General features: G+C 50.5%; 6 protein-coding genes across 6 annotated transcripts, besides 1 other annotated feature; 3 read left to right on the top strand and 3 right to left on the bottom strand.

Moving 5' to 3' along the window:
- Window positions 1–946: 946 nt before the first annotated feature.
- Window positions 947–3,966, top strand: An08g12240 (uncharacterized protein; the record flags this gene model as incomplete). The annotated part of the gene is made up of 3 exons (XM_059749507.1): window positions 947–1,132; window positions 1,216–1,299; window positions 1,366–3,966. The coding sequence occupies 3 exons, from the start codon at window positions 947–949 to the stop codon at window positions 3,964–3,966; spliced, it is 2,871 nt and encodes a 956-aa protein (XP_059601282.1).
- Window positions 3,967–4,732: 766 nt separating this feature from the next.
- An08g12230 (uncharacterized protein) lies at window positions 4,733–7,256 on the top strand (the record flags this gene model as incomplete). The annotated part of the gene is made up of 4 exons (XM_059749506.1): window positions 4,733–5,156; window positions 5,784–6,475; window positions 6,719–6,757; window positions 6,852–7,256. The coding sequence occupies 4 exons, from the start codon at window positions 4,733–4,735 to the stop codon at window positions 7,254–7,256; spliced, it is 1,560 nt and encodes a 519-aa protein (XP_059601281.1).
- A 589-nt stretch (window positions 7,257–7,845) lies between these two features.
- An08g12220 (uncharacterized protein) lies at window positions 7,846–10,471 on the top strand (the record flags this gene model as incomplete). Its single annotated transcript, XM_059749505.1, has 7 exons — window positions 7,846–8,053; window positions 8,116–8,388; window positions 8,499–8,551; window positions 8,688–8,780; window positions 8,929–9,075; window positions 9,219–9,907; window positions 10,012–10,471. The coding sequence occupies 7 exons, from the start codon at window positions 7,846–7,848 to the stop codon at window positions 10,469–10,471; spliced, it is 1,923 nt and encodes a 640-aa protein (XP_059601280.1).
- Window positions 10,472–11,273: 802 nt separating this feature from the next.
- On the bottom strand, window positions 11,274–15,136 carry An08g12210 (uncharacterized protein; the record flags this gene model as incomplete). The annotated part of the gene is made up of 2 exons (XM_059749504.1): window positions 11,274–12,911; window positions 13,040–15,136. The coding sequence occupies 2 exons, from the start codon at window positions 15,134–15,136 to the stop codon at window positions 11,274–11,276; spliced, it is 3,735 nt and encodes a 1,244-aa protein (XP_059601279.1).
- Window positions 15,137–16,461: 1,325 nt separating this feature from the next.
- On the bottom strand, window positions 16,462–20,400 carry An08g12200 (uncharacterized protein; the record flags this gene model as incomplete). The annotated part of the gene is made up of 5 exons (XM_059749503.1): window positions 16,462–16,547; window positions 16,782–16,885; window positions 16,918–17,678; window positions 17,735–19,368; window positions 19,425–20,400. The coding sequence occupies 5 exons, from the start codon at window positions 20,398–20,400 to the stop codon at window positions 16,462–16,464; spliced, it is 3,561 nt and encodes a 1,186-aa protein (XP_059601278.1).
- A 357-nt stretch (window positions 20,401–20,757) lies between these two features.
- Window positions 20,758–20,836: a repeat region (repetetive DNA).
- Window positions 20,837–21,711: 875 nt separating this feature from the next.
- An08g12180 (uncharacterized protein) lies at window positions 21,712–22,565 on the bottom strand (the record flags this gene model as incomplete). The annotated part of the gene is made up of 6 exons (XM_059749502.1): window positions 21,712–21,744; window positions 21,942–21,986; window positions 22,020–22,024; window positions 22,246–22,299; window positions 22,461–22,470; window positions 22,524–22,565. 6 exons carry the CDS (start codon window positions 22,563–22,565, stop codon window positions 21,712–21,714), a joined length of 189 nt encoding a protein of 62 aa, XP_059601277.1.
- Window positions 22,566–22,867: the final 302 nt, after the last annotated feature.

Genomic DNA, 22,867 nt, shown 5'->3' with positions numbered 1-22,867 from the left:
CTTATCATACCGGGATAGAAACTGCTCTTTTCATGGCTCCCACCCGTCCAGGGATCTTGAACACGCCCATTCCTGCAGGGCTGGAAGAGACGTCATAGCCTGGCACATTTTCTGCTGCATCATCCCACGCGGTTTCATCATTCACGAACGTATCCGGAAAATGAACGCTGGAGCAAAGACTACGGATGCCGGACTAAACAGTGCTTGTGAGTCCGTAGTCACGGGTAGATCTGTGGGCCCTGCCGATCCTGTTTGAGATGCAAGAGGCAGCAGGATTCCCACCACACGCTATCCATGGTTGTCAACATTGGATCTTGGGGCTTCTCAGCCCTAGCCGCTAATTACCACTAGCGCATGGGTCTTCAGACCTTATCCCCATCTACTGCCCCGCAGTCTCCCAGGCAGTGTTATCGAAGGCCGTTGAAACGCGGCGAATGGCAGCAGTCGACAAGCAGGGATTGTGTGTGACACCGGGGACTGACGTCCATATGTATATTCCGCACAGGAAAGATATGGAAGGCGATGTCTTCCGTTGCCCAGCTGGCTATGCTGTAAGTGACGGCCGGGGTTCTGGGATGAAGAAATATTTCCGATCTGGCCAATTCCATAAGTGCCAGAGGAGGGAGCCGTTGGAGGTAGTGCCATCTTGACAGGAAGTTCGCCAATGTAACTTCACCATTTTAATCATGTAATAATGGTGCGGGATTTGTGAAAGGTACACTGCAGGAACCATGGTACACATACTCTCCTTGTCCCTCCCCCGCCCCCGGCTGGAAATAATGCGGCGTCCTGCACCCTTAATCGGGTCCGATGGCGGCGTTGACAGATACCAACAAGCAGTGTAAAAGGAGCTCTCTCAGACACGCATGGTTCGCTATAAGAGCGTCGATCTTCTCGCCGACTGTGTCGAGACCAGGAATATGCACCCAGCTTTAAAACCAGAAGAATGGCCGTGATTGATATCACAGATGCCACAGCAAAGGACTGCGAATCTAAGGAGACCTCTGGGTCTGCGGGGCAGCTGCATATCGGGTGTTGTGTTTGGACGTTTGGTAAAGCTCCTACGCGGACCCGTGGTGGCCAGCGAGATATGGCCTCTAAGTTGGAACAGAGGAGATACTGGGAGATTGCGGTGAGTCCAGATGGTCTCATGGCCTTGGGGCGCAACTGACGGGCCACTGGTAGAAACCTCTGGTCGTGGAACTGTGCGGCCAGTGGACTGAAGGGTGCGCAAGCACAACGTGTACCGCAAACATCTTGGTAGGTCGGACGGCCCTAGCTCGCTTGGCTCACGTCCAGGTGAGACCTTGTCACAGGCCGTGGATCGGGCCTCGTCAGAGCAGAGCATGCTGACCGTGCCTGTAGTTGAATTATCTGCGTGATATGTATGAGGAGTTTCAGCCCTGCATGGCGCTGTTTCCGACCTCGTCCAACCCACTCGACTATGTCCAGGCCATCGAAGCCCACCTCAGCGATATTGCGATGACCAGTCCGCAAAACCCACTGCCGGGACTGCTGGCGGGTTCTAAACGCAAGCTGGAGTGGATCGACACATCTGCAGCTCCTACCGAGAGAGCCGTGGCCCGCCGGCGAACCGCCGATATCAATCAGGTCGACGCGGTCGCCGGTGGACCGGCCGACCATGTCTGCAGTAGGCAGCTCGGCCCGTTGGTCACCGAGTGGCAGCACTCCATCCCAAGCTTCCACGAAGGCGGGGATGTGGAGGGACTGACTTGCGTCTTGCCGGAACTGGACGATGAGGGTAGCGTCGGTAGTGGTAGCGGGACCGGCGGCCGGGAGGAAGATCGAGGTTGCGGGCAAAACCAGCTCGCTTCGGTCTGTCAGGGCTCTATGTCGGATACGGATGAGAGCGACAGGAGTACGGCCGATGGCCCTGAGCAACAGTCTGGGCGCGACGATGCATTCGTAGCGTTGGAGGCCACGGATCTGTGCGGTGGCCCGCTCGCCCAGCCGGGCGCGGGGGCTGCCTTCGACCACTTGCTCCGGGAATTCCACGAGACCTCCGCGGACTCCATGCAGCAACCTACCCCGTCTCTTGATGGCTCATCTGAGAGCGTCCCCGGGCGGTCCGGCTCCCGCTGCGGAATTACATTTATTGATGCCGAGGCCCCGGAACGCGCACGCCTGGATCCATTGTTTGTTCCGCAGAACACTCAATGGCCGGAGCCGCAGATGCAGCCATCATGGTCTACGGGGCAGACGCCGATTGACCCTGGTGATGTCGCGCCCTTCTCGCAATCGTCCTCCCCGAGCTTGTCCACAGCCGACACCGCCAGGCTGGCAGACAGCTGGTGCCTTCCGGAAAACATCAGCCAAGCCATCTTGAAAGCATTCCCTTCCTCCCCAGTGACGCCTGGCATTCACGAGGGAACGGTCACGAATGCGACCATGGCGGACGGCCGGCATGACAGCCCAGACCGGGATGCTGGAGCCGCTTGGCAGGGTGAATGGGCTGCGCTGCGCGATACCCTGTCGCGCGGCCTGTCGGAGGACGACTCGATCTCAGTCTACGGAGCATCCTTGACGCGCGCCCATGTGAGCCGGTTGCTGGCTGAACTGCGCACCCCCGGGGGTCTCTCAGACTTCAGCGTTGACCTCCTGGGGGAGCGGCTGGCCCGGCAGCACCATGCCCAGAATCTGCGGATCGGGGACGTGGGGTGGAAGGACCAGCTCCACCGGGGTTCGCTCCGGCTGTACCCTCTCCCACGGACGTTGCTGTTGCCCGACAGCAGGCACGGCAACTGGTCCTTGATAGAAGTCCAGACTAGCACCGGGGCCGTCGTGCACTACTCCTTTGCCTCCAAAGAGCCGTCCGCGCACGATGTTTCGCGCCCACAGGCCTGTTCCACCTGCCAGGCCGCCACAACTGCCTTGTCCCAGCATTTGCGCGAGTGCCAGCAACCCTGTCCCGAATGGCAGGTAGACCATCAGTGCCTCGGGTCCGATGGGGAGGTGAATCGCAGTGAGACCCGCTTCCTCTGGACCATGGCGCAGCGGGCAGGAGGGCTTCCCGTGCAGGGGGATCCCCCGGACACCTTCCGGTCCAGCCTGGCCCAGACAATTGTCGCGGAGGTGCTCCAGTCCCGTACCAGTCAGCCACCGTCACTGGTTGGTGGGTTGACCGGCCTGTCACGTCACGAGAAGGCGGAACGGCGGTGGTCTGCCGTGACAGGACGCAGTGGAGCTCTGGATCTGACCAGCACGTGGCAGCGAGTGGCACAGATGCCGCTGGGCGGGGTACCCATGGGATGGGAACAAGCGGATCGATTGCTTCAGCTGACATTCAACATCGCATCACCTGCGGTCTTAGTGGGGATCAAGCGCCAGCTGTCACATTTGCGGGCCCGAGAGCACGATACGACGCGTCCCTTTGGCCGCAGCGCGGCGGGCGTGTTTGAGGCGGGCCTGTGGCACAAAAGCAATGAGCAATCGTCTCGGATTGGGCTTGCGTTGACCTGCTGGTATGTCCACGATCTGCGCCAGCAGCATAGCCAGAGGGGCTGCCCGGACCCGTTGGGCCAGACCGTCGGGGACATCATCCAGGGCCTCCCGGCGGACGCTCGGGATTATCGCCAGGTGGAGGAGAAGGTCAAGGAGTGGAGCAAGCGGGCATGGCCGTGGAAACAGCTCGCGCGTATCGCTGGGTCTCCTAACATTCTCTGCTTCCTTCCCCAAGGCGTGGGCTACTTCTCCGGCGAGGAGGGATCGTCCATGACGGACTACCGCACGCTGAAAAAGACCCAGTTTGAAGCCATGGAGGCGGTCCTGCAGCAGTTCCGGCCCCGGTTGCTGCAGAATATTCCCCCGGATTTCTTCGAGATCTTCCTGTACAACCGCCTGCCAGCAGCCCGGTTTGCGTTCGAACAATGGATGGACGAGGAGATGCTGCATGAGCCTCTTGATTCCAGCAAATTCGACCACGCTTTTGACCCGCAGCCAAGTTGACCTGCCCTTTGTAGCTCTAGCTTCAGATACTCGGTCCGTGTTAGAATGAGTGTCCTGCAGAGGAGCGTGGAACATCCCGCGCGTCTCTGTGCGTTGATACGCTTATTGATCTGTGAGATGCAGCCAATACTTTGGAATGTTGCAGCATTAATTACAATATCGTACTGTGCAGCGCCTTATAAGCCATGCCTGAATTTGAATTCTTCCACTATGAGTTTCCCGAATTCTAGACTGTTCATACCGGAATGCGGCATCCGGCATCTGGATCAATCTATACTAGCACGCGGTAGTAGAAATCCGAGAGGCACTCCCATGCATTCTAGATGCAGTGGTAGTGTGAGATAGCATGGCACGGGATTGCAAGGTTGCTTGCTATCAGCCATGTGTGTGGGAACGGCCTTGGCATCCAGAGAGAGTGCGTGCCCTCATATGGGGCATCGCCGCTGCATACCATCATATGGATTTACGGTTCTCGAGACGTTAGTTGTGGGACTGATCTACATGAAAAGCGCAGCCTGGCTCCATTAGAGACAACGCCTCTCAAGAGATCCTTTGGGATATATTTGTTCCTGCCGAGGCCCACAAGCCAGGTACGCGGACGCCACGGTATAAAGGTATCGTAACCCAGCTGCTTCGAGGAGCCAACAGGCCCATCTCGGCGCGTGTACCTTCCTAGAGCCTCGCTTGTACCTCCTGGTGTGTCCACATCTCAGCCAAGCTCCCTGTTGCACGATCCCAAGAACACCTACCACCGCCTCAGACCAGCATGCTGCTGCTGGACCTACCGGGTGAGCTCTTACTTTGTGTCATGGACCATCTGGAGCGGGCCAAGGACATCCATTCTCTGTGTCTCACCAATTCGCATGTATATCGACAGCTGTTACCGGCGCTCTATCGCTTCAACATACGATTCCAAAACAGCTCGGCGCTGCACTGGGCAGCGCGTTATGGTAAGCTGGAACTTATCCAGACGATGTGTGTTTACCGGGCCCGCGTCAATGTGTATCTCCATGGCTACACACCTCTTCATTTTGCCGCAATGTTCGGACAGGCACCCGTTGTGAGATGGCTGCTCTCGTACGACGGCATCGATGTCAACTGCCGCGGCGAGGGTCTGGGCTTGACCCCGCTTGGTGTGGCGGTGCGGAAGAAGGATGTAGAGGTTGTTCAGGTGTTGCTTTCAGACGCCCGTACGGATATCAACGCAGGAAGCAGGGACAACAAGACACCGCTGCTGGACGCTATCAAGCATCGGCACCTTGTCATTCTGCGATTGCTTCTGGCCGATGCGAGAATTGAGATGCATCCTCAGAGCCAGTCAGCCTCGCCATTGCTGTACGCCATGCGCAAAGGCTTCGGCAGCGGCGGTCGCGCGCTCCTAGCGCATGGCGACATTGACATCTCAGCACGAGACTGGAAGGACCGGACGGTTCTGCACTATGCTGTTCTGCACAACGACGACGGACTTGTGCAGCTCTTGCTTCAGAAGCAGGACCTTGATGTGAACGCGCAGGATTGGCTCGGTATGACCGCCCTGCATCGTGCCATCATCAAAGACAATAGACAGATCGCCGCCATGCTCCTGACGCGCAGTGATCTTGATGTCTCGATTTCCGGTGCCGATGGGCACTGGAAGATATACGAAGAAATGCCGCCATTATGTCTGGCCGTTGCCCTCCGCAGGGACCACATTTGCCAGCTTCTCCTGGAAGCTCCTACGAATGCCGATGTTCGCACGGCAAGCGGGAATTCCCCCTTACATCTAGCCGCAAGCATGGCGGATCTTGATTTGCTCACGCTATTGCTCAACCAACCAGACATCAAGCTAAACGGCCGGAACGACGACGGGTTCACAGCTCTGCATGAAGCCACAACCCGCGGGTACCTGTCCGTTGCCAAGCTGCTCCTCGCTGCGCCAGGGGTGGATGCAAATGTGGGAGATACATGCGGGCAGACCGCACTCTGGTGGGCGACGAAGCGCTCTGACGAGATTCTGACAAAGCGACTGCTATGCGAAGACGACCTCGATCTTAATGTTGTAGGCCGGGATGGATCAACATCCCTTCATCATGCGGTCCAGTACCGGAACCGAACCATAGCACGGCTACTTCTCTGCGAGGAGAGACTGGATATCAATGTACCGGACATGACCGGTTGGACTCCACTTGTGTGGGCCGTGCATCAAGCGGACATTGACATGGTCAGACTGTTGCTTGCGAGAGACGATCTGCAGCTGGATCCAATCTTCGCCGGAAACGCATCGGCACTGGGCCTGGCAGCGGAACGAGGCCACACCAAGATTGTGAACTTATTCCTCGAGCACCGGGATCGCTTGGACATTAATCTCCCAACCCAGGTAGGCGAGACCCCACTATGCCGGGCCGCAGCAGCCGGGCATCATGATGTCGTCGATCTCCTCCTTCAAGATCCTCAGCTGGATGTCAACCGGGCGGACCTCATTGGACGCAGTCCGCTGTGCTGGGCGGTGTATGCGGGACATTTAAACGTTGTGAGACGTTTGCTTCAGGACAGAAGAGTCGTGATTGAAGGGGATTACTTCCGGCGACCAGCACTGGCGGCCGCTCATGAGATGGGACATGCAGAAATTGCTGATCTTCTTAAAGCATATAGACTCGGATGACAGGTGGTACCGGCATCCTGGAGAGCGGGTAATCTGATCGCCATCGGGCGACTCCTGATTACAGTACTACATGTTATCATTCGGAAACTTACGTTACATGACTGATGTTAGCCAGAGCACAATCACTTAGATGCAATACTCAGAGCATGCGTATGTTACTCGTAGAAGCCCCCGCCTAATCCAGTCAGACCTTATGATATAACCTTTTTCTTTTTCGTATCAGTATTTATCTCTACTGGACTAGGTAGAGCCGGCGTGCAGAACTCTATCTCGAAGTACAGGTACGGCTTTGCCGCTCTCAGTGAATAGTCCCAGAACGGACCGCAGCCATAATATATGCTGTACTGGTAGTAATCCTACACATCAATCAACTGAGCCTAGGGGAGGCAAATGGTTGATTGACAAACCGTCAAGTGAGCGTCAGGTGACCGGTCACGTAGGACGCTCACTCATGCTACTCATCATGTCTGAGCAACCGTGGCTAGGTAGAATCGGTACGAGGAGTAAGTCTTCGCTCCGTGCTTTCTGCACTATCACATTCAGTGCGTCGCAACACAGCTGCTTGCCCTCGCTAATGCAGACGTCATGTGACTGTGTGAGATGCTGTATGATTCCTGAGGCTCCTGTATTCCCTTCAAAAGTTGACTAGGGATAGTTGCTGGCATTACTTTCTGCTTCTCCGGTATAAAAGGAATTGACGTAATGACCCAGTAGTTGTACGGCGAATGTTCCCTTGGCTCCTCCGGGCAGTGCCCCCACCATTGGCTGGAGGCGGTAAGCCATGGGTTTCTTTGCTGGAAGGAGTTAGCGTACTACGCAACGTGCGCTATTACATATCGAGCTTAGCGCACTGTCCAGATGCCCTACGAACCATTATGTTTCGCGCCCCATGTTGTCTCACATAGCAGAGCAGCCCAGCCACAGTCTCATGCGAAAGTCGAGTAGAGGAGGTCCTGGACTACTCCTGCAGCATGCGTCCAGTACTCCACCATGCCCAGAATCACATTCAGCCTTTGGAGATTTACAAACATGTTCTCATATCCATGCGAGATGATATTCAGCCCGACCTATAGACGTTAAGCGTCGTGTGTCCGTTCAGTACAGTATCCACAACTTACTCTTTATAAGGGGCCAGCCGGTAACACGTGTACCGGGCCAGCTCATGAGTACATCAGTACTTGAACAACCGCGGTATTTGCATCTATTCGACTTTGCATCTTCTATATACTCCCATCCTCATGGCTCGCCGGATTCAACCTCAACCTAAAATCTCAGCAATGAAGGCGGTCATTATCCCCAGAGATACAAAAGTGTATCGACCGTCAATCCTACCGAACCACGATGCTGGTGGCCGTTTGCGGTTTATAGCCAGCCTAGACACCGCACAGGATGACCCTAAATTAGCAAGGCAGGCATACAGCGGCCGTTTCCTCGACCCAAGGCCTAGTGAGTCTATCTCATACGCTGTTCCCTGATTTGACCGCAGGAATATGCTGACATGTGGTCAGGCAAATGTCAAACACTGCCGCAAAAGTCGAGTGCCTCACGGCCAGTATCTGGGACACCAAACCATGTGGAGTGTAACCCATCGTTTGGCATATATGTTAGAACGCCCGGCACATCCTGCTTGTTCAAAAGCGCTCTCGACCACGCAGAAAGACTGGAATGCTTCGTGATCACGAGACTGGTATCCAAGTATCTCCAAGCCCGTTTCGGAAAGGACCACCACTATTGGCCTCCCAATGTCCAGCGCAAAACACCGCTTTGTCTTAGTACGGAAGGTATGTATGTATATCACATGTTTGCGTTGTCGCCGAGACGAAGGTCTCTTACAGAGAGCGTGGGCTGTTTATTACGGTGACTTGATGTTGGACCTGGCTAATCGGTACAGAGAAGAAGCTAGTTCTATTGCACTGGTTCCATAGAATCCCAGTTGAGCATCTGGTGAGCGCTCTTTTCAATCAGCACGCCACGTCACGATTGTCGTCAAGGATACTGGAACGGCTGGAGGCTGCCTGCCTTGATTGCTCGTGTCGCATTCAGAACTAGGACTCATGTTATATAAGTATGAAATTTGTAGTTGCTTATGGTTCAGTATATTGCTTCCACGGATTTCCTTTTTGATAAGCATCCACGTCTTTCATCCTCTCGGGGGAGAGACGTCGGTGATAGCGTGTGTCGTAGAGTCGGCTCTTTTACAAGAGCGGCAAGATAGGGAGGTGACAGTGTTCTGGACGCTCAGTGTTATTCCAGAATTAAACTGTATCTATCTTGATGGCGGCTTATACAGTACTTTATGTTCTGTCAAAATCTTGCAGTAGGCAAAGACTGTAACTACCCTCAATCACCATGTAGACTGGACCAGGGTGTGCTTGGTGCAAGGGTTCGCCCCTTACTCTTTGATAAGCCCCAACTTTAGGCCAGAAGGTGTCCAAGCTTCCCTGCTCCTTTGTTTGGTTGGGCCAAAGGTACTGTACATAACCATCTTCTATTCCTCCTATTCACAATTTCTGATCTTTCCCTTAACGTACAAGATACTCTTTGGCTCCCTGCTTTGTCTGCTACAACCTTGCGACAGCTAAAAACCCCCAAGTCCAGCAATAGAGTATAGAGAATGCCCTTGAATCCTTTCTTATCAATTTCCCTTCAAACTGCCGTGGTGGTGACCACACTGGGCTTCACCTCGGCCCCTTCAAGCCTGAGGCCTGGCGCATTGGTGATTGTCGCACTATGTACTGGCCATTGTATCTCCACCGCATTGGGATACTTCGTTCGGACACCATGGGCCAGCCTGGCAGGTGGTTATTCGGTCATGTTACTGCTTCATTATATCGACATAGGTTTGTTGACGCGTTGGGAATTTGCTGACCCCTCCGCGGCGAAATCGCCCGAGCCGCTAAATGCAACCTGGGTGGCCCGTGTACGGTTTGGTATCTGGGCGGCCTTCAATGCGCGATGCATTGGAACGCCTGAGCAAGTGAATCATGTTCCTGAGGCGATCACCTGCGACCGAGCCGCATTTCTCCGTCGATCTGCGGGAATTATCCTCCTCAGTTACCTGGCCCTCGATGTGCTCGGCTCGATGGGCGATCCTGAAGTGGGATCTCGCTTCCTCGTTGCATCTCGTGTGCCGTTGGTTCGGAGGATCTCCGAAATTACTGCGGAAGAGATCGCCATTCGAGTCTTTTCGGGCATTGCAGCTGGCATAGGCTTATTGGCCAGTCAGGGTGGTTTCTATTATCTCTTCGCATTCACCAGCGTTCTTGCGAGGTGGAGTAAACCGCAGGACTGGCCTCCTTTGTACGGAACCTTGTCGGATGCATATAGTCTGCGAAGACTGTGGAGGTAAAAACCCCTCTAACTCTGTTCTTTTCTTTATTGGTATTCAACTAATACCGGAATAGTCGCGTGTGGCACCAATCAAATTCTCACAAATTCCGCGCCATCTCTCGATTTTTTGCAAGCGATATTTTTCGCTTCCAGCTGTGGACGCTCGCCGATCGATATGCCAGAGTTGTAACGGTGTTTGCAACCTCAGCTTTCATGCACTTTCTTATTGACTTATCATCGGGGCTATTGCCATCTAGCTCCGGGGCTGTGCAGTTCTTCTGCACGCAGGCCTTCGGTTTAATATTGGAAGATCTGGCAATCAATGCTTACTCTGTTATACTTCGTTGTGGCGGGCCGTCTCGCAATAGGACGGCGTCCCGCGGTGAACGGATATTTGGTTTTCTCTGGGTCGGAAGCTTTCTGGTCTGGTCGTTTCCTGCATACCTTTATCCGATGTTGTATCGTTCCAACGCAGGTCTTAATGACTCGGTGGTCCCTGTGAGCATTGTCGGAATGTTACAAGACAATCTCTGAATGTGACATGGTGCAGCTAAGCAGTGGGCAATGAGCTATGATTAATCAGGCGTTTTGCCTTTTGTAAAGAGCAGGCGGGTGAAGTTGCATAAACGAGATGAGGGTTGTGAATTTCAGCCCCCAATGTGGTGAGGTAGTCAGGTAGAGCGCAGTATTTGATGGTATTATCAATCGTGTCTTCAGTGATAGTAGATTTCGTATGGATTCTTTAAACTGCATTTACCGCTTATCACAGGGGATCAGAAAGTTTTGTAGGGAAAATTCAGAGACCCTCTCGCTTGCCTGCACAGCCTTCCTTCCGTGGCCCCTTTTGCTCCTGGCATGCATGATCCATGATCCAAGATGCTTCTTGGCTGGCATAGTAAGTGGCCTGTCAGCTTAGGCTGAGACCGATGCTGCTACGTATCCAATTGGGCGTGTTGATCGCCAGTTGCTCATGTCACATTGAAATATCGATGGAGGAAACTGACAATGTTCACTTTGAAGGTAGAAAATACCAGACTACAGCGCTAACGGAGACATGACGGCTAGCAATCGTTATCGCGTCTCTGTGTTGTGGAACATTTTCTGGTAGTCCTCGATACTACAATTGTCAGCGTCGCTGTGCCCAGTACAGTTGGATGGATGGATGGATGGATGGATGGCTTCATTTACCCTGACCCCTCGCTAAGGCGATATGCAGGCTACTACCACTATATGTATCTCTTTAATAAACATTGGTCCTGTACCACTTCTTAAACGAACTTAGAGCCTCGTCGGGGCCTATTGTGGCCTTTGCGCCGTTGATGTTAGTTAGCTGCCCTTATGGCACGCGGCTTCGAAATCGCTGGGATGCTTCCGCAAAATCCAAGACGGCCTCGACTGTCTTAGTGCGCGAAGCGTTGCTGACTCTACTTCCACCCTCCTGGCAAGATCCAGATCCGCCCAGCAGGACTGACATGCTATTGAGCGCATCGCCGACCTTTGCCCGGAGCTCTCGACGTAGGTCTCTGAGCAGCGGGCAATCTAGAAGGACGTGTATTATACTTTCCCGTCCACCGCAGAGGCACCGGTCATCATCGCGGAAGCCGAACAACTTGCCGTACGTGGACAGCCAGCAATGTCCCGACCGTATCTGGGTCAGAAGGTATGCTCGATTTCTTGGCAGAGCTCCGTAGAGTCGTCTGGTGTATTTTGCTGGCAGTGTGTTGTCGATTTTCCGGAGATGGCCGCCGTCCCTGGACTCTTTCCATTCTTTCTCCCATTGAGTAAGGATTCCTTGCCTGATGTATGCTCTTTCACGCGAGAGCAGGGGGGAAAACGGGTGTGTCTTGCCAGGTATAGCTGCTTCTTTGGCCAGCCGATCGGCTGCGTCGTTACCGAGGATCTCGCTGTGTCCGGGAACCCACTGCAATCGAATTGTAACCCCGTGCGTTCTCGTATTCTTGGCTGCTTGAAGGATCGCATAGATAATTTGTTGGCCTGATTTACTGCCGGGTTTCTGAATAGCCAGCAGTGCTGACGTGCTGTCGCTGAGAATAGTGACTGTTCTCGCTCGTTTCTGGCCGGCTCTTCGCTGTTGGAGCACGATTCTATTGATAAGATTGATCGCATAAAGGATACCGATTAGTTCGGCGGCATGCACCGACCATTGGTCCGTGGGTCCGACCTGTATCTGTAGGCTCTCAGTCGTTACCGATTCGTCATCGAGGACTGCGGCTGCGGCACCCAGGTGGCCTTGACGCCCCGAGGCGTCGGAGTACACCACAAGGTCCGACTCGGACCGTGCTGCCTCCGCCTGCTCCATCGCTATTTCCCTATTGGTCGCAATGTCGATTTTAGAAAAGGCTTCAGCCCGCCACGGTGGTTGTGGGGCTGGATCAATCATTTCCAGGTCGTCGAGCCTTTCTAGGTTCATGGTTTTCAGAGCCTCCGCGAGCGGGAACCGGGCGTGTGATCCGACATTATCTCGTCGTCTCCGGGCCCGAAGCAGGACTTCCCGGATTGGATGCTTCCGTGGTAATGTGTGGAGTTGAGTGATGGTGGTTTGAGCACGCTGGCGTAGGCGAAGATGGGTAGGTAGCATATAAGCTTCGACATCGAGAGTGGATGTGGCTACCGTTCGGAAGGCGGAGAGAATGCGAATAAGTGCCGTACGCTGCACGGTGCGTAACTGTCTCAGGTGTGTTTTGTCTCGCAGTGGGTCGTGCCACACAGTTGACGCATATTGAACAACTGGTGTGACACACGCTTCGTATAGCTGTCGCATCTGTTCAGGCCGAAGCTGCCGCAGCCCCCCAATCGCCACGTTGACCTTGGTAGCTCGCTTGACAGCTTGTTGCACATGTTCCTTCCACCGTAGTTCATGGTCAAAAATGACGCCGAGGAGCTTTGCAGTTGTTGGAGTGATGACGCTGCTGTTTATGGTGTGATATGACCTCGACATTGTTCCCTTCTCTTCCTGATGATATGGATGAGTTCAGTCTTTTCGGCAGCAAAGCTCGATCCTGTTTTCCGAGCCCAGGCTTCAATCCGGGGTATATCCTCGGATTGGAGTTTAGCCAAGTTCTCTTCAGCAGATCGTCCAACCCGCCAACGGAAGTAATCGTCGATGAAGGCTGATGCACCGCCGTGAAAATTGACTGGTTGGTCCACCAGATCACTGTTGAAAAAAGCAAAGAGGATAGGGGATAAGGGGGAAACTTGCGCCAGCCCGGCATTTCCCAGCGGTATCACATCGGAGCAGTAGTCATCGAACCCAATTCTGGCTTGTCGACCGCTCATGAAGCTTGCAATCCACCTTCGAGCGACCTTAGGAATGCCTTTAGCTTGGAGACGAATATCAAGACTGGTCTTGTTCACGCCATTGAAAGCACCCTTCAGATCAAAGGCTACCAAGGTAACTACTCTCTGTCCATACCACGCCCGGTCGATTGCGTTAGTCAACACCAGCAGGGCCTGCTCGGTTGTTCGCCCCGGACGTCCGCCGAACTGGGTGTCCGGGAGAAGTCCGTAGTGCTCTGCGAGGTAGGACAGCCGCCGGGCCATTACCGCCTCAAGTAATTTGCCGAGTGTGTTCAGCAGTGAGATCGGCCGGTACGCTCCCGGGATCGAGTAATCAGACTTCCCGGGTTTACGTAGAACCACAAGCCGGGCGCTTCTCCACTTTCGGGGGTGGTACCCTAAGTCAATCGATGCTGCGAAAATTCGCGTGATGAGGTTTCCAAGGTGTCCCCACAGCCGTTTCCAGATCAGCATCGGGAGTCCGTCCTCTCCGGGCGCCGTCGAGCTCTTCGCTGCCTGTAAGGATCTATAGACTTCGAGTTCTGTAATTGGTTGCCATGGAAGTTCCGCTGGGATTCGTATGGGTGTCTCTTCCTGGGCCGGCGCCATCGTCGGGAAGAATGTATCCATAAATGCTTCGGCCTTCTCTTGGTTTCCAGTCACGCTGCGGTTATCGACCTTGAGAGCCGGAACGCTGCTCCAGGATTCGCGTGGCCGCATGTATGTCGCCGCTTTCCAAAGCCTCCCTTCCCCTGCTCTGTCCAGAAACTGTTTCCAATGTGCGGTTTTGGCTTTCTCAATTGCCCGTGTCCATGTCCGGCGCTTTTGGCGCATATCCTCAGAGAGTAGCTTAGTGTAGGGGTCGTCCCGTCCTGCCCTTGCGCAGCTCTCTTGCCATTTACGCCGTGTTTGGTTTACTGCTTTTTGTTGGGTTTTGAGGTCTGGTGTAAACCAACGCTTAGCATATGGTGACGGTTGTAGGTTCGGGATGTCCTTGTCAATGGCCGTCGCGGTCGCTAGAATAAGTTTCTCCACCGTGGCATCGAGTGTTTCAATTGTGTCTGGCGTCTCCCAGGGCCTCATGCTTCCCCATATATCCCATCCAATCTTTTCCCAGTCGGCTCGTTCGTACGCCTTCCTTGGTTTGGTGTCGGGGTTGCGCGGCATTCGGAGGCTCCATTCCGAGTAGGTTGCTCGGTGGTCGGAGCCGTAATTATCATGGTAAAGATGGCATTTGAGAAGCATCCCCGGACGGTCCGTCAATGTCTGATCGATAGTAGAGTTTCTACCGGGGTGGCTTAGTGACCAGAAAGTTGCCGTGCCGCGTGGGAGGCAGCTCCGAAGGCTGTAGGTGTTGAAGAAATTGATCAATTCGCTCGCATCTTCGATGAAACGGGATTGGACATGGTTACCACCCCAAGCCGGGTGGTGACGATTGAAGTCTCCTGACAGTATGAGACTAGTGGTCTTTTTTGTGTTTTGTAGAGTACTATGTATCGTGTCACGTATGGCTGATAGTACACGTCTTGCTGACGCTTCTCCCGGATTATGCATTGGTATAGGTTCGATGTACACCGAGAAGACCAGAATCTGTAGTCCGGGTGTCCGGATCTTGATTGCTGTTAGATCAGGTTGGTCGCAGTGCACCTGTTGGTAGGAGGACGTAGAGAGTCTCCGATTAACATAGATAAGGCTCCTGAATCTGACAGAATCGCTTGTTACTGTTGGTCGGTGTAGTCTCCATGCGCTATGGTTCACATGGCTTCGATATATAGTGGTAGATGGTTCCTGGACGAGGAGTATGTCCAGGTTTTGGGTCTGGTTATCATTGATAAGGGCTTCCATGCAGGGTTTCGATTTCATCATATTCAATTGCAGGATTCGAAGGTTGTTTTCTAGCATCGTGCGGGGGGCGCTATAGCGGGCGTCGGAGCACAGGCTGTTGCCGGTTGCGTGCTCTCCTCTACAGTCCAGACAGCGTGGTCTAACGCCTGGAGGACATCGCGCTCGCTCATGTTGGTCGCCACAGTGACCGCACCGTGGTGTCTCCTTGCACGACCATGCGAGGTGACCAAACTCTTGACAGCGGAAGCAGCGTCTTTTCCTAATTTCACAATTCTCTACTCTTTCAATGTACCGTTGGTCGATCAGAAGGCCGTTGTCGAGCATCCAGTTCGCCGCCTCCGCTGAGTCAAACCAGATCCCCAGTGATGCGAACGGCCCTAATGCTTTGTCTTTTTTCTTAAGCCAAGCGATATCTTCGATTCGGAACCCACGTTCCTGGAGATCATTTTCCTGTGCAATTTTCCGGATGGCTCCTGTTTTGTCTTTCTCTAGATCCAGCCCCTGTGTTGGGACATGGTGTACGGCTACCCCGTAACGTGGTTTTACCAGTCTTGTCTCACGGCCCAGCTCCTGTAACCATTCTGTATTGTTCCTGGCAGTCTCAGCTAACTCGGGGTCTTTGAAACGGATCACATATCCAGTTTTGGTGGTTCCAACCCCTGCTACCTGTACCCCGTGGGTGGATGGTGCGTTCAGTAAGGCGGTCCTGATGTGGTTGTTCGCAGACGGCATGGGGAGGTAACGGCCAATTTCATTAGTATTGGTGTATATACCGGTTGTGTCAGTTGGCAACGGTTGGGTGCTGATTCGGATACAGTTCTTGTCCTTTTCGGTGCGTCGGTTCTTGCTTGGTTCGCAGATGTTCGTGTCCGCTGCTACGGCGGCCCACGATCGCGTTGGATTCGGTGCGTCGAGCCCTTCGATTTGAGTTCGGAGCGTTTGGATCTCGTCTTGTAGTTTCTCATTCTGAGTTTGTAGTTCTCTCTGATTGTGTTTCACTTCTCTCAGCTCGGTTCTGGTGGCCTGGATCAACGTGGTTTGCTTCTCAATGGTATGTTGCAGGTGTTCGATGATCTGCCGGATTTCCTTGGTGGTCACCGGGTGTGTTGGTACCTGCGGTGCTTGGTTCGATACTTAGTGAGTTCGCCTGATCCTGGTGGTTGTCTGCGCGTGTTTGTCTCCGTGTCTTGCGCGTGGTCGTTGATTCAGAGTTTTCCAGCGCGTCGTTCCCCAGTGTGGTCATGTTCCCAAGGGGCTCGGGAGCACCCGTGGGTGGGTCCGCCATCGCGATAATTCTCGCTCGGCACACAACAACCGTTTTATATCGCGCTCATTATCAACCAGCACTACGAATTAGCCTTCCCCTTAATCTAAGTCCTCTCTCATACAGTCATACAGTCCGCACCCGTATAGCCGGTTCCGATATTCCTCTGACCTTCGAACACATGACAATTGTTTCCCAGCCCCACTGCCAAGAGACTAGCGCAAGCCGACTATTTGAGCAATATTCGTTACAATACGACCTGTGTTAAACGGGATTTCTTTGGGCGTTTTCATTGCTTCACGTGATTACTTATGCACTTGTGCCCTTTACGTTTGGGAAGAAATTCCAGCACGTAGTCACATGACTGAGGTCCATGGATGCACGTCAACCTTGCTTCGCGCCACTACCCAAAAGTATCGGTGATTGGCCACCACCTACTGATAGAGCCCGAAACATCGCGAACACTATTAATCTGCAGATAGCTATATAGAGCCCCGGTCTCCCTTACCCTTCTTTTGAAAAGAGACCTTAAAATAAGAGAGCTAGGAATGCAGTTCAGCACAGGATACCTCACATGACCGAGACCGCAATTATGGCAACTCTGCCGCTCGTGCTCCCAAGTGCAATAGTACTGTCTTTGACCGTTGACGACTGAGGGTAATAATTTGGAGGTAGCCATACCTCTCTTTGACCCTGAACAGTGACCCACCGCCCTGCTGCCAGAGAAATCTCCATCACCTTCTCGGACGAAGTTGAGAAGCTTTCATAGCAATTTCGAATATCGAAAGACCCTATATTAGTAATCAATAATGGCAGCTGCTCAGAAAATTGAATGTCGGTGGCAACATGGTCAGTGCTTATGTCATGCTTGAGAGTGCCCGTGGCCGCATCCCACAGCTTGATGGTGTTGTCATACGAGCTGGATGCCAGCAGCTGCCCATTGTTTGAGAAGGCGACCGAGATGACTGAATCAGAATGGCCCTCCAATGTATGCTTGAGAGCGCCCGTGGCCGCATCCCACAGCTTGATGGTGTTGTCCTCCGAGCCGGATGCCAGCAGCTGCCCGTTATTTGAAAAGGCGACCGAGTGAATCGAGCCAGAATGGCCCTCGAGCGTTTGCATCTCTGGATCCCAATATTCTTCTACCTTTGGACCTCTGGATAACCAAGCAGGAAGTTCTCTCTCAAAGCTCTCTTTGATCAAGGATCTATGTGGTGCAAAAATCAGGCCAGAGCTGTACAATTGCAATGGTGCCGTATCAACAATTTGTGCAAATTTTAGGATAAATCTTCGCGCATCTAAGAGAAAGACGTACATCTCATTACTGGATGTATCCTGGATTTCCCATTAGTGTTAGTCAGTCGGCTGCCACAACCTAGTCTAATACATACTTTGGTCAGCTGGAGCAAAGAATTCACTGCAATTATTGCTTCAGGTGTTATCCCTAAAATGCTCATTGACTCCAGCCAATGAAGGAAGTGCTCTTTTAGGAATGTTAAGATATCATTAACCTGGCTCATCGGGTCGTTGCTTCGAGCTAAATGGTGAATCCAATAGCGACAGGAATACTGCAGCTCTGGTAGTAAATAGTGGTCAATAGACTTGTGATTGATATCGCTGCGCTTAGTTCCATAGCTTCCAAGTCTGCATATGTTCTTCTTGAGGTACTCGCGCATGACAGAAAGACACGAGATAAATATTGTCTGGTTCATTTCCTTCTCATCAACCCAAAATGGAGTTTTTCCGCGAGTGCTGGGGTCAAGAAGAAAGTCTCGAAACGATTGATGGAAGAGCCTCACTGGTAGTATGTCATTATTCGGTATATACAGGACAGAGTGCAGTGAGTTCAGTCTGGCAGGGATGGACTGCGTGGAGATTCCCATGAACTTTGAGAGGGATGTAAATGATAATGGGCTCTCAAGAAGAATAATTGTGCCGACAACTTCTCGGACCCCCTGAATCAACTGCTTTTGTGTTTTTCCATTGTATTTAGAGACCAGGCGGTCCAGCACTGGCAGATATGTTCCATCCAACTTTGACTCATGATTCTGGTATTTGAGGATCTCGGTGAGACACTGCGCGGGATCGAGATTGTAATCCTCAAATAAACGACATATCGTGGCAGCAAAGATAAATAACGGGACTGACATGGTAACAAGGCGTTGGGCATTCACATAGCCAGGCCAGTCTGAAGAGAGGGATCGAGTGTGCCTTATCGAAACAAATTTTTCTTTTAAGAACATCGAGATATCACGTTCTATTATAGGCTTGGGTACCTCATGGAGGATTAGGTCACGATGGTCAATTGCATTGAAGCCTAATCGAAGAGGCAGCTCGGGTCGGCTGGTAATGAAAAATCGTAAACAAAGAGAGTTGACATCCTGAACTCGTGGCAAGAGCTGGAGGATGACTTTAATATCATCATCACGATCGCATTCATCAAGTGCATCAACCACAACTACAAGACGCAAGCTCTGGAGACTAGATTGACTTAAACTGTGGAGTGGTCTGTGAATAAGCTCCTCAAATTGCTCCTTAAGTGGCATGGTTGAGATTCTCGGATTATCCCGAATCGCCTGCAGGATAGCAGCGCGAAGTTCCGGGATTCTGGTAAATAGCTGTTGGATGATAGTAGGAAAGAAGCGAGCTGCGTTACCGCGGTCTCCTTCACCTCTCTTGAAGAAGAAGCTCGCCCCCAACAGCCCTTGCTCCTGAAGGTCTTTTGCCACGGTTCGTGATATTGTGGACTTGCCAGTTCCGGCCAAACCATTCAGCCAGAAAATACATTTTCCTTGATCTGATACAGCCCAATCTCGAATGTCGAGGAGAAGCTCTTTTCGGGTCCCTGGGAGGCATTCTTCTTCGTGTTGATCCATATATGTTCCAAATTCAGCTCCTGTAGCAACTGGTAGATCCTTCAAATCAATGCTCTCGGCAAGCGCATGTACTTCTTGCGCCGATCCGCTAGTGATCGAACGAAGGTTGTCGATGTCCTTGGATACGTTAGCCAGTTGGCTTTTGATTCCTAGTAAAAGGTTTTAAGCATGATGATGAAGTTATTGAAAGGTAGCTATAACTAACCATCCAATAGTTCGCTGACTCTTCGCTCAGCCTTTACCCGCTGGGGGACAATTTGATACAAGAGATCCCTTGCATATGCAGCCGCCATCATTGCAGCCCAACCTTGCCATTCCTTGCCCTTGTGCGAGTCGGCATAGTCGCAAACACCACGGATAACCAAGCAAGGGAAATGGTTCATTAATCCAGCTGCTTCCATTTCAAGGCATAAAACATCCTTCTCTGCTGCTAGCTTATCACGGAATATTGCATCCTTGATCACTCTGTTCCCAGATGCTATCAAGCCATAGTGAATAGCAGGGTCATATTCCTCATCGGTTCGCTTTGGTCGACAAATCAAGTTTGAACTGTCACAAATCTCGCCACAGTTGGCATGGGGATTCAGATGAGCAAACTGGCTTTCAAAAAGTCTGTCGGCCTCGAAAGGAGATTGCATATATCTCCGTTTCAGTCGATTATTGCCTTCAAGCACGGCTTGAATGCTCTCCTTCAACTGATGGCCCTCCTCCTCATACTGTGCTTGGAGCCCAGCGACAGCTGTGCGTAGAATCGGCGGCGGCTGGTTCAAGAACCCGGTTTGATAGAACTCTTGCCCTTGCAACTCTTTACCGAGGTCGTATTGCAGCAGGCCACCTCTCCCATTTCGAGATGAGCTCACGATAACATCGCCAAGACGGATGTCATGCTTTGTAGGCACCCCACCACCAATCCCAACCATGAGCCCAAATCGGATGTTCGGAAAGCTGTGGACCATATCCCTAGCCACCCCAGCAGCTGATGATATCCCGTATTCTCCATCTGGCAGAACGGCAATAACAATCCGATGACCGCCGACTTCCCCCAGCGTGTAGTGATTATTATCGTTTGGCGAAAGCGTCTCCGGGCGAGGATGTTTCTTCTCGAAAAAAGCTCGGGCAGCGACGTATTCTGTCTCCAAGGCACATATCCAACCAACAGTGTACTGGTCTGGATCTGACATTGTAGGGCAGCAGGCGACAGAAAGGCCCTAGAAGGTAAACTTCATGCCGGCTAGCGGATACGAGCCTAATTCTATATGCGATTAAGAGTTCTACCTGGAAAGGAGATGTGAAAATGGAAAGGTGATAAGAGGCACTTCGGCTGGAAAGAGGGGTAAAAGAGTGAGGCTGCTGGGTGCAATGCATATCATTGGCTTGAAATCCACAAGCGAGCCGCCACCGAACCCGTACACGGTATTGATTTCGCGTAATTCACCGTTTCAATGCGTATGCCACTCATTCGCAATAAAGTCCATTAGAAAGTGTGTTAAATGGATCTGTGACATACCCTTTCGGCTGAGCCGGGCGTTAATGAATTTTGTGTGTGTGTGTGTGTGTGTGTGTGTGTGTGTGTGTGTGTGTGTGTGTGTGTGTGTGTGTGTGTGTGTGTGTGTGTGTATTATGATTGGAGGCATTGAGAAGTCTATGTTGCATTTTCAAGCTTTTGTTTGACTACTTCCTTTGACCGACCTTCCTGCTGAAGCGCGCAAGGAATGTTCCATACTGCTGCCATTGTCCCATTTCCACCTCACTATATATAAATATGAAATTCTACATCGCCTCGACTATCTCTTCGCCCCGCCCTCCTAATCCTCACCCCTCTACAACTAACGTCAAGGACCTCGAAAACCATATGGCGCAAGTCAATCGCGATTTTTGTTAGGAGTCACCTGCTGGCGGGTTTCAATGGGTTGCGCATGGCGCTGATCGGTATGTTTCCTGGGGCTTTCTGTACGAAAGTCCATCAATATATATAACCTTGGGCGTTGGGTGAATTCTTCCAGTGCTGGTGATTGGCCACATGTTCTACATCGTGAACCCATTACCGAGAAGCATTGTTGCATCATTATTCGTCGGGCTCAAACCACCATCCTCTCTACATTGCTATTGCAGTCTAGCTAAGTGCCAAGTGAGATAGATTCCGTGAAAGGCCTCACGAATAGGCTCATAACGAGGGAACAAAACGAATATAATATCGGGAAGGAACTCGAGAGCATTGCCATTTAAAGCTTCAACGACAAGAGGAATCTAGAACTACATTACTACATTGAGAGGAAGCTGATCAGGTCCAGCCTGAAGCCAAGCGCCAGTCACCCGAAACACAAAGAAGACTGCTCCGTAAAATTTAAATTAAATTAATTTTTTTTTCTATAGATACTAAGTTTAATTAAGTTTAATAAGTATTATAAAAATAAATATTATAATAATAAAGATTATAGTATTAAGTTTTATTCTAATAAGTATTATATAAAGTAATACATTAATATTTTTATCTAAAATTCTAAAAATTCTATATATTCGATACCCTAGAAAGCTTAAATTAATTATACTTCTTATCTAGTATAATTTATTATATCTAAATTATATATTTTCAAAAAAGTATTTCTTTTCATAAGAATATTAAAATATAGTAATCTATATATATACTTAGAATTAGTTATAAGAAAGTAAAGATCATTGTTACGGACCCCTGCTAGTTAACCTACTAGTAAGACAGACTTACCAGGCAGAAAGTACTGATAAGGACAGCACTCAAGTAAAACCAAAACTATTATTTAGTATAATTTTAGATTGCTCTTACAATGCCTGAAATAATTATATATTATATAATCATAGTATACAGACAAGTATATAATATAATTTATAACTACTGTACTGGTATATAACAGATCTGATAATATATAATAGAATATATAAGAATATTTTCTTATATATTCACCTAATTCTGTTCTTAATGCTTAATAATATTATCTTTAAATAATTATATATTTGGAAGCTTAGCTACAGAAATACTTGTCTGCACTTACTTATAAATAACTGTGTAGTATTATTTAGTCTTACTTCTCTTTTCTTGTTCAAGACTAGTTCTTTTTAATTAGTTTTTTAAATAATATAATCTTTATATATTTTTACTGTTTTAATAATATTTCTTCTTCTAGTAATGCCTGCAATAAACCAAGGATTTTATTCTTAACTATAAACTAAGTTATCTTCTAGATTATTATTGATAGACTGTCTTTACTTGATATTTTCTAAAAAATTATTATTATTAATTAATATTTTATTTTCTTTATTATGATAATACGCATCTTGACAGGTATTTTTCATAATTTATTATTTTCATCATTGATATTATCTAGTAGGAGTAGAAAAAACTTAGCTAGTAATCTTTTTATTTACTTCTTATAATTAGTAATAATAGTTTTATCTATTCTGAGAAACTGCAGAATCTTTTTGAATACTATATTTTCTTTTACATCCAAGTATTTAGTAGCTTTTCATATATTATTATTATCAGTAGAAATTTAATTCCAGTATTTCTTTATTATTAGATAGTATTATAATATTATTTTATTTTTTCATATTATTATTTCTGGATGAAATATTTTTTATCCCGCCTGTTACTCAGAGTAAGTATAATTTCTTTAA

This window comes from Aspergillus niger (assembly GCF_000002855.4).
Source record: "Aspergillus niger supercontig An08".
Classification (NCBI taxonomy): Eukaryota; Fungi; Ascomycota; class Eurotiomycetes; order Eurotiales; family Aspergillaceae; genus Aspergillus; species Aspergillus niger.
This window is presented reverse-complemented; position numbering and strand designations above follow the sequence as displayed.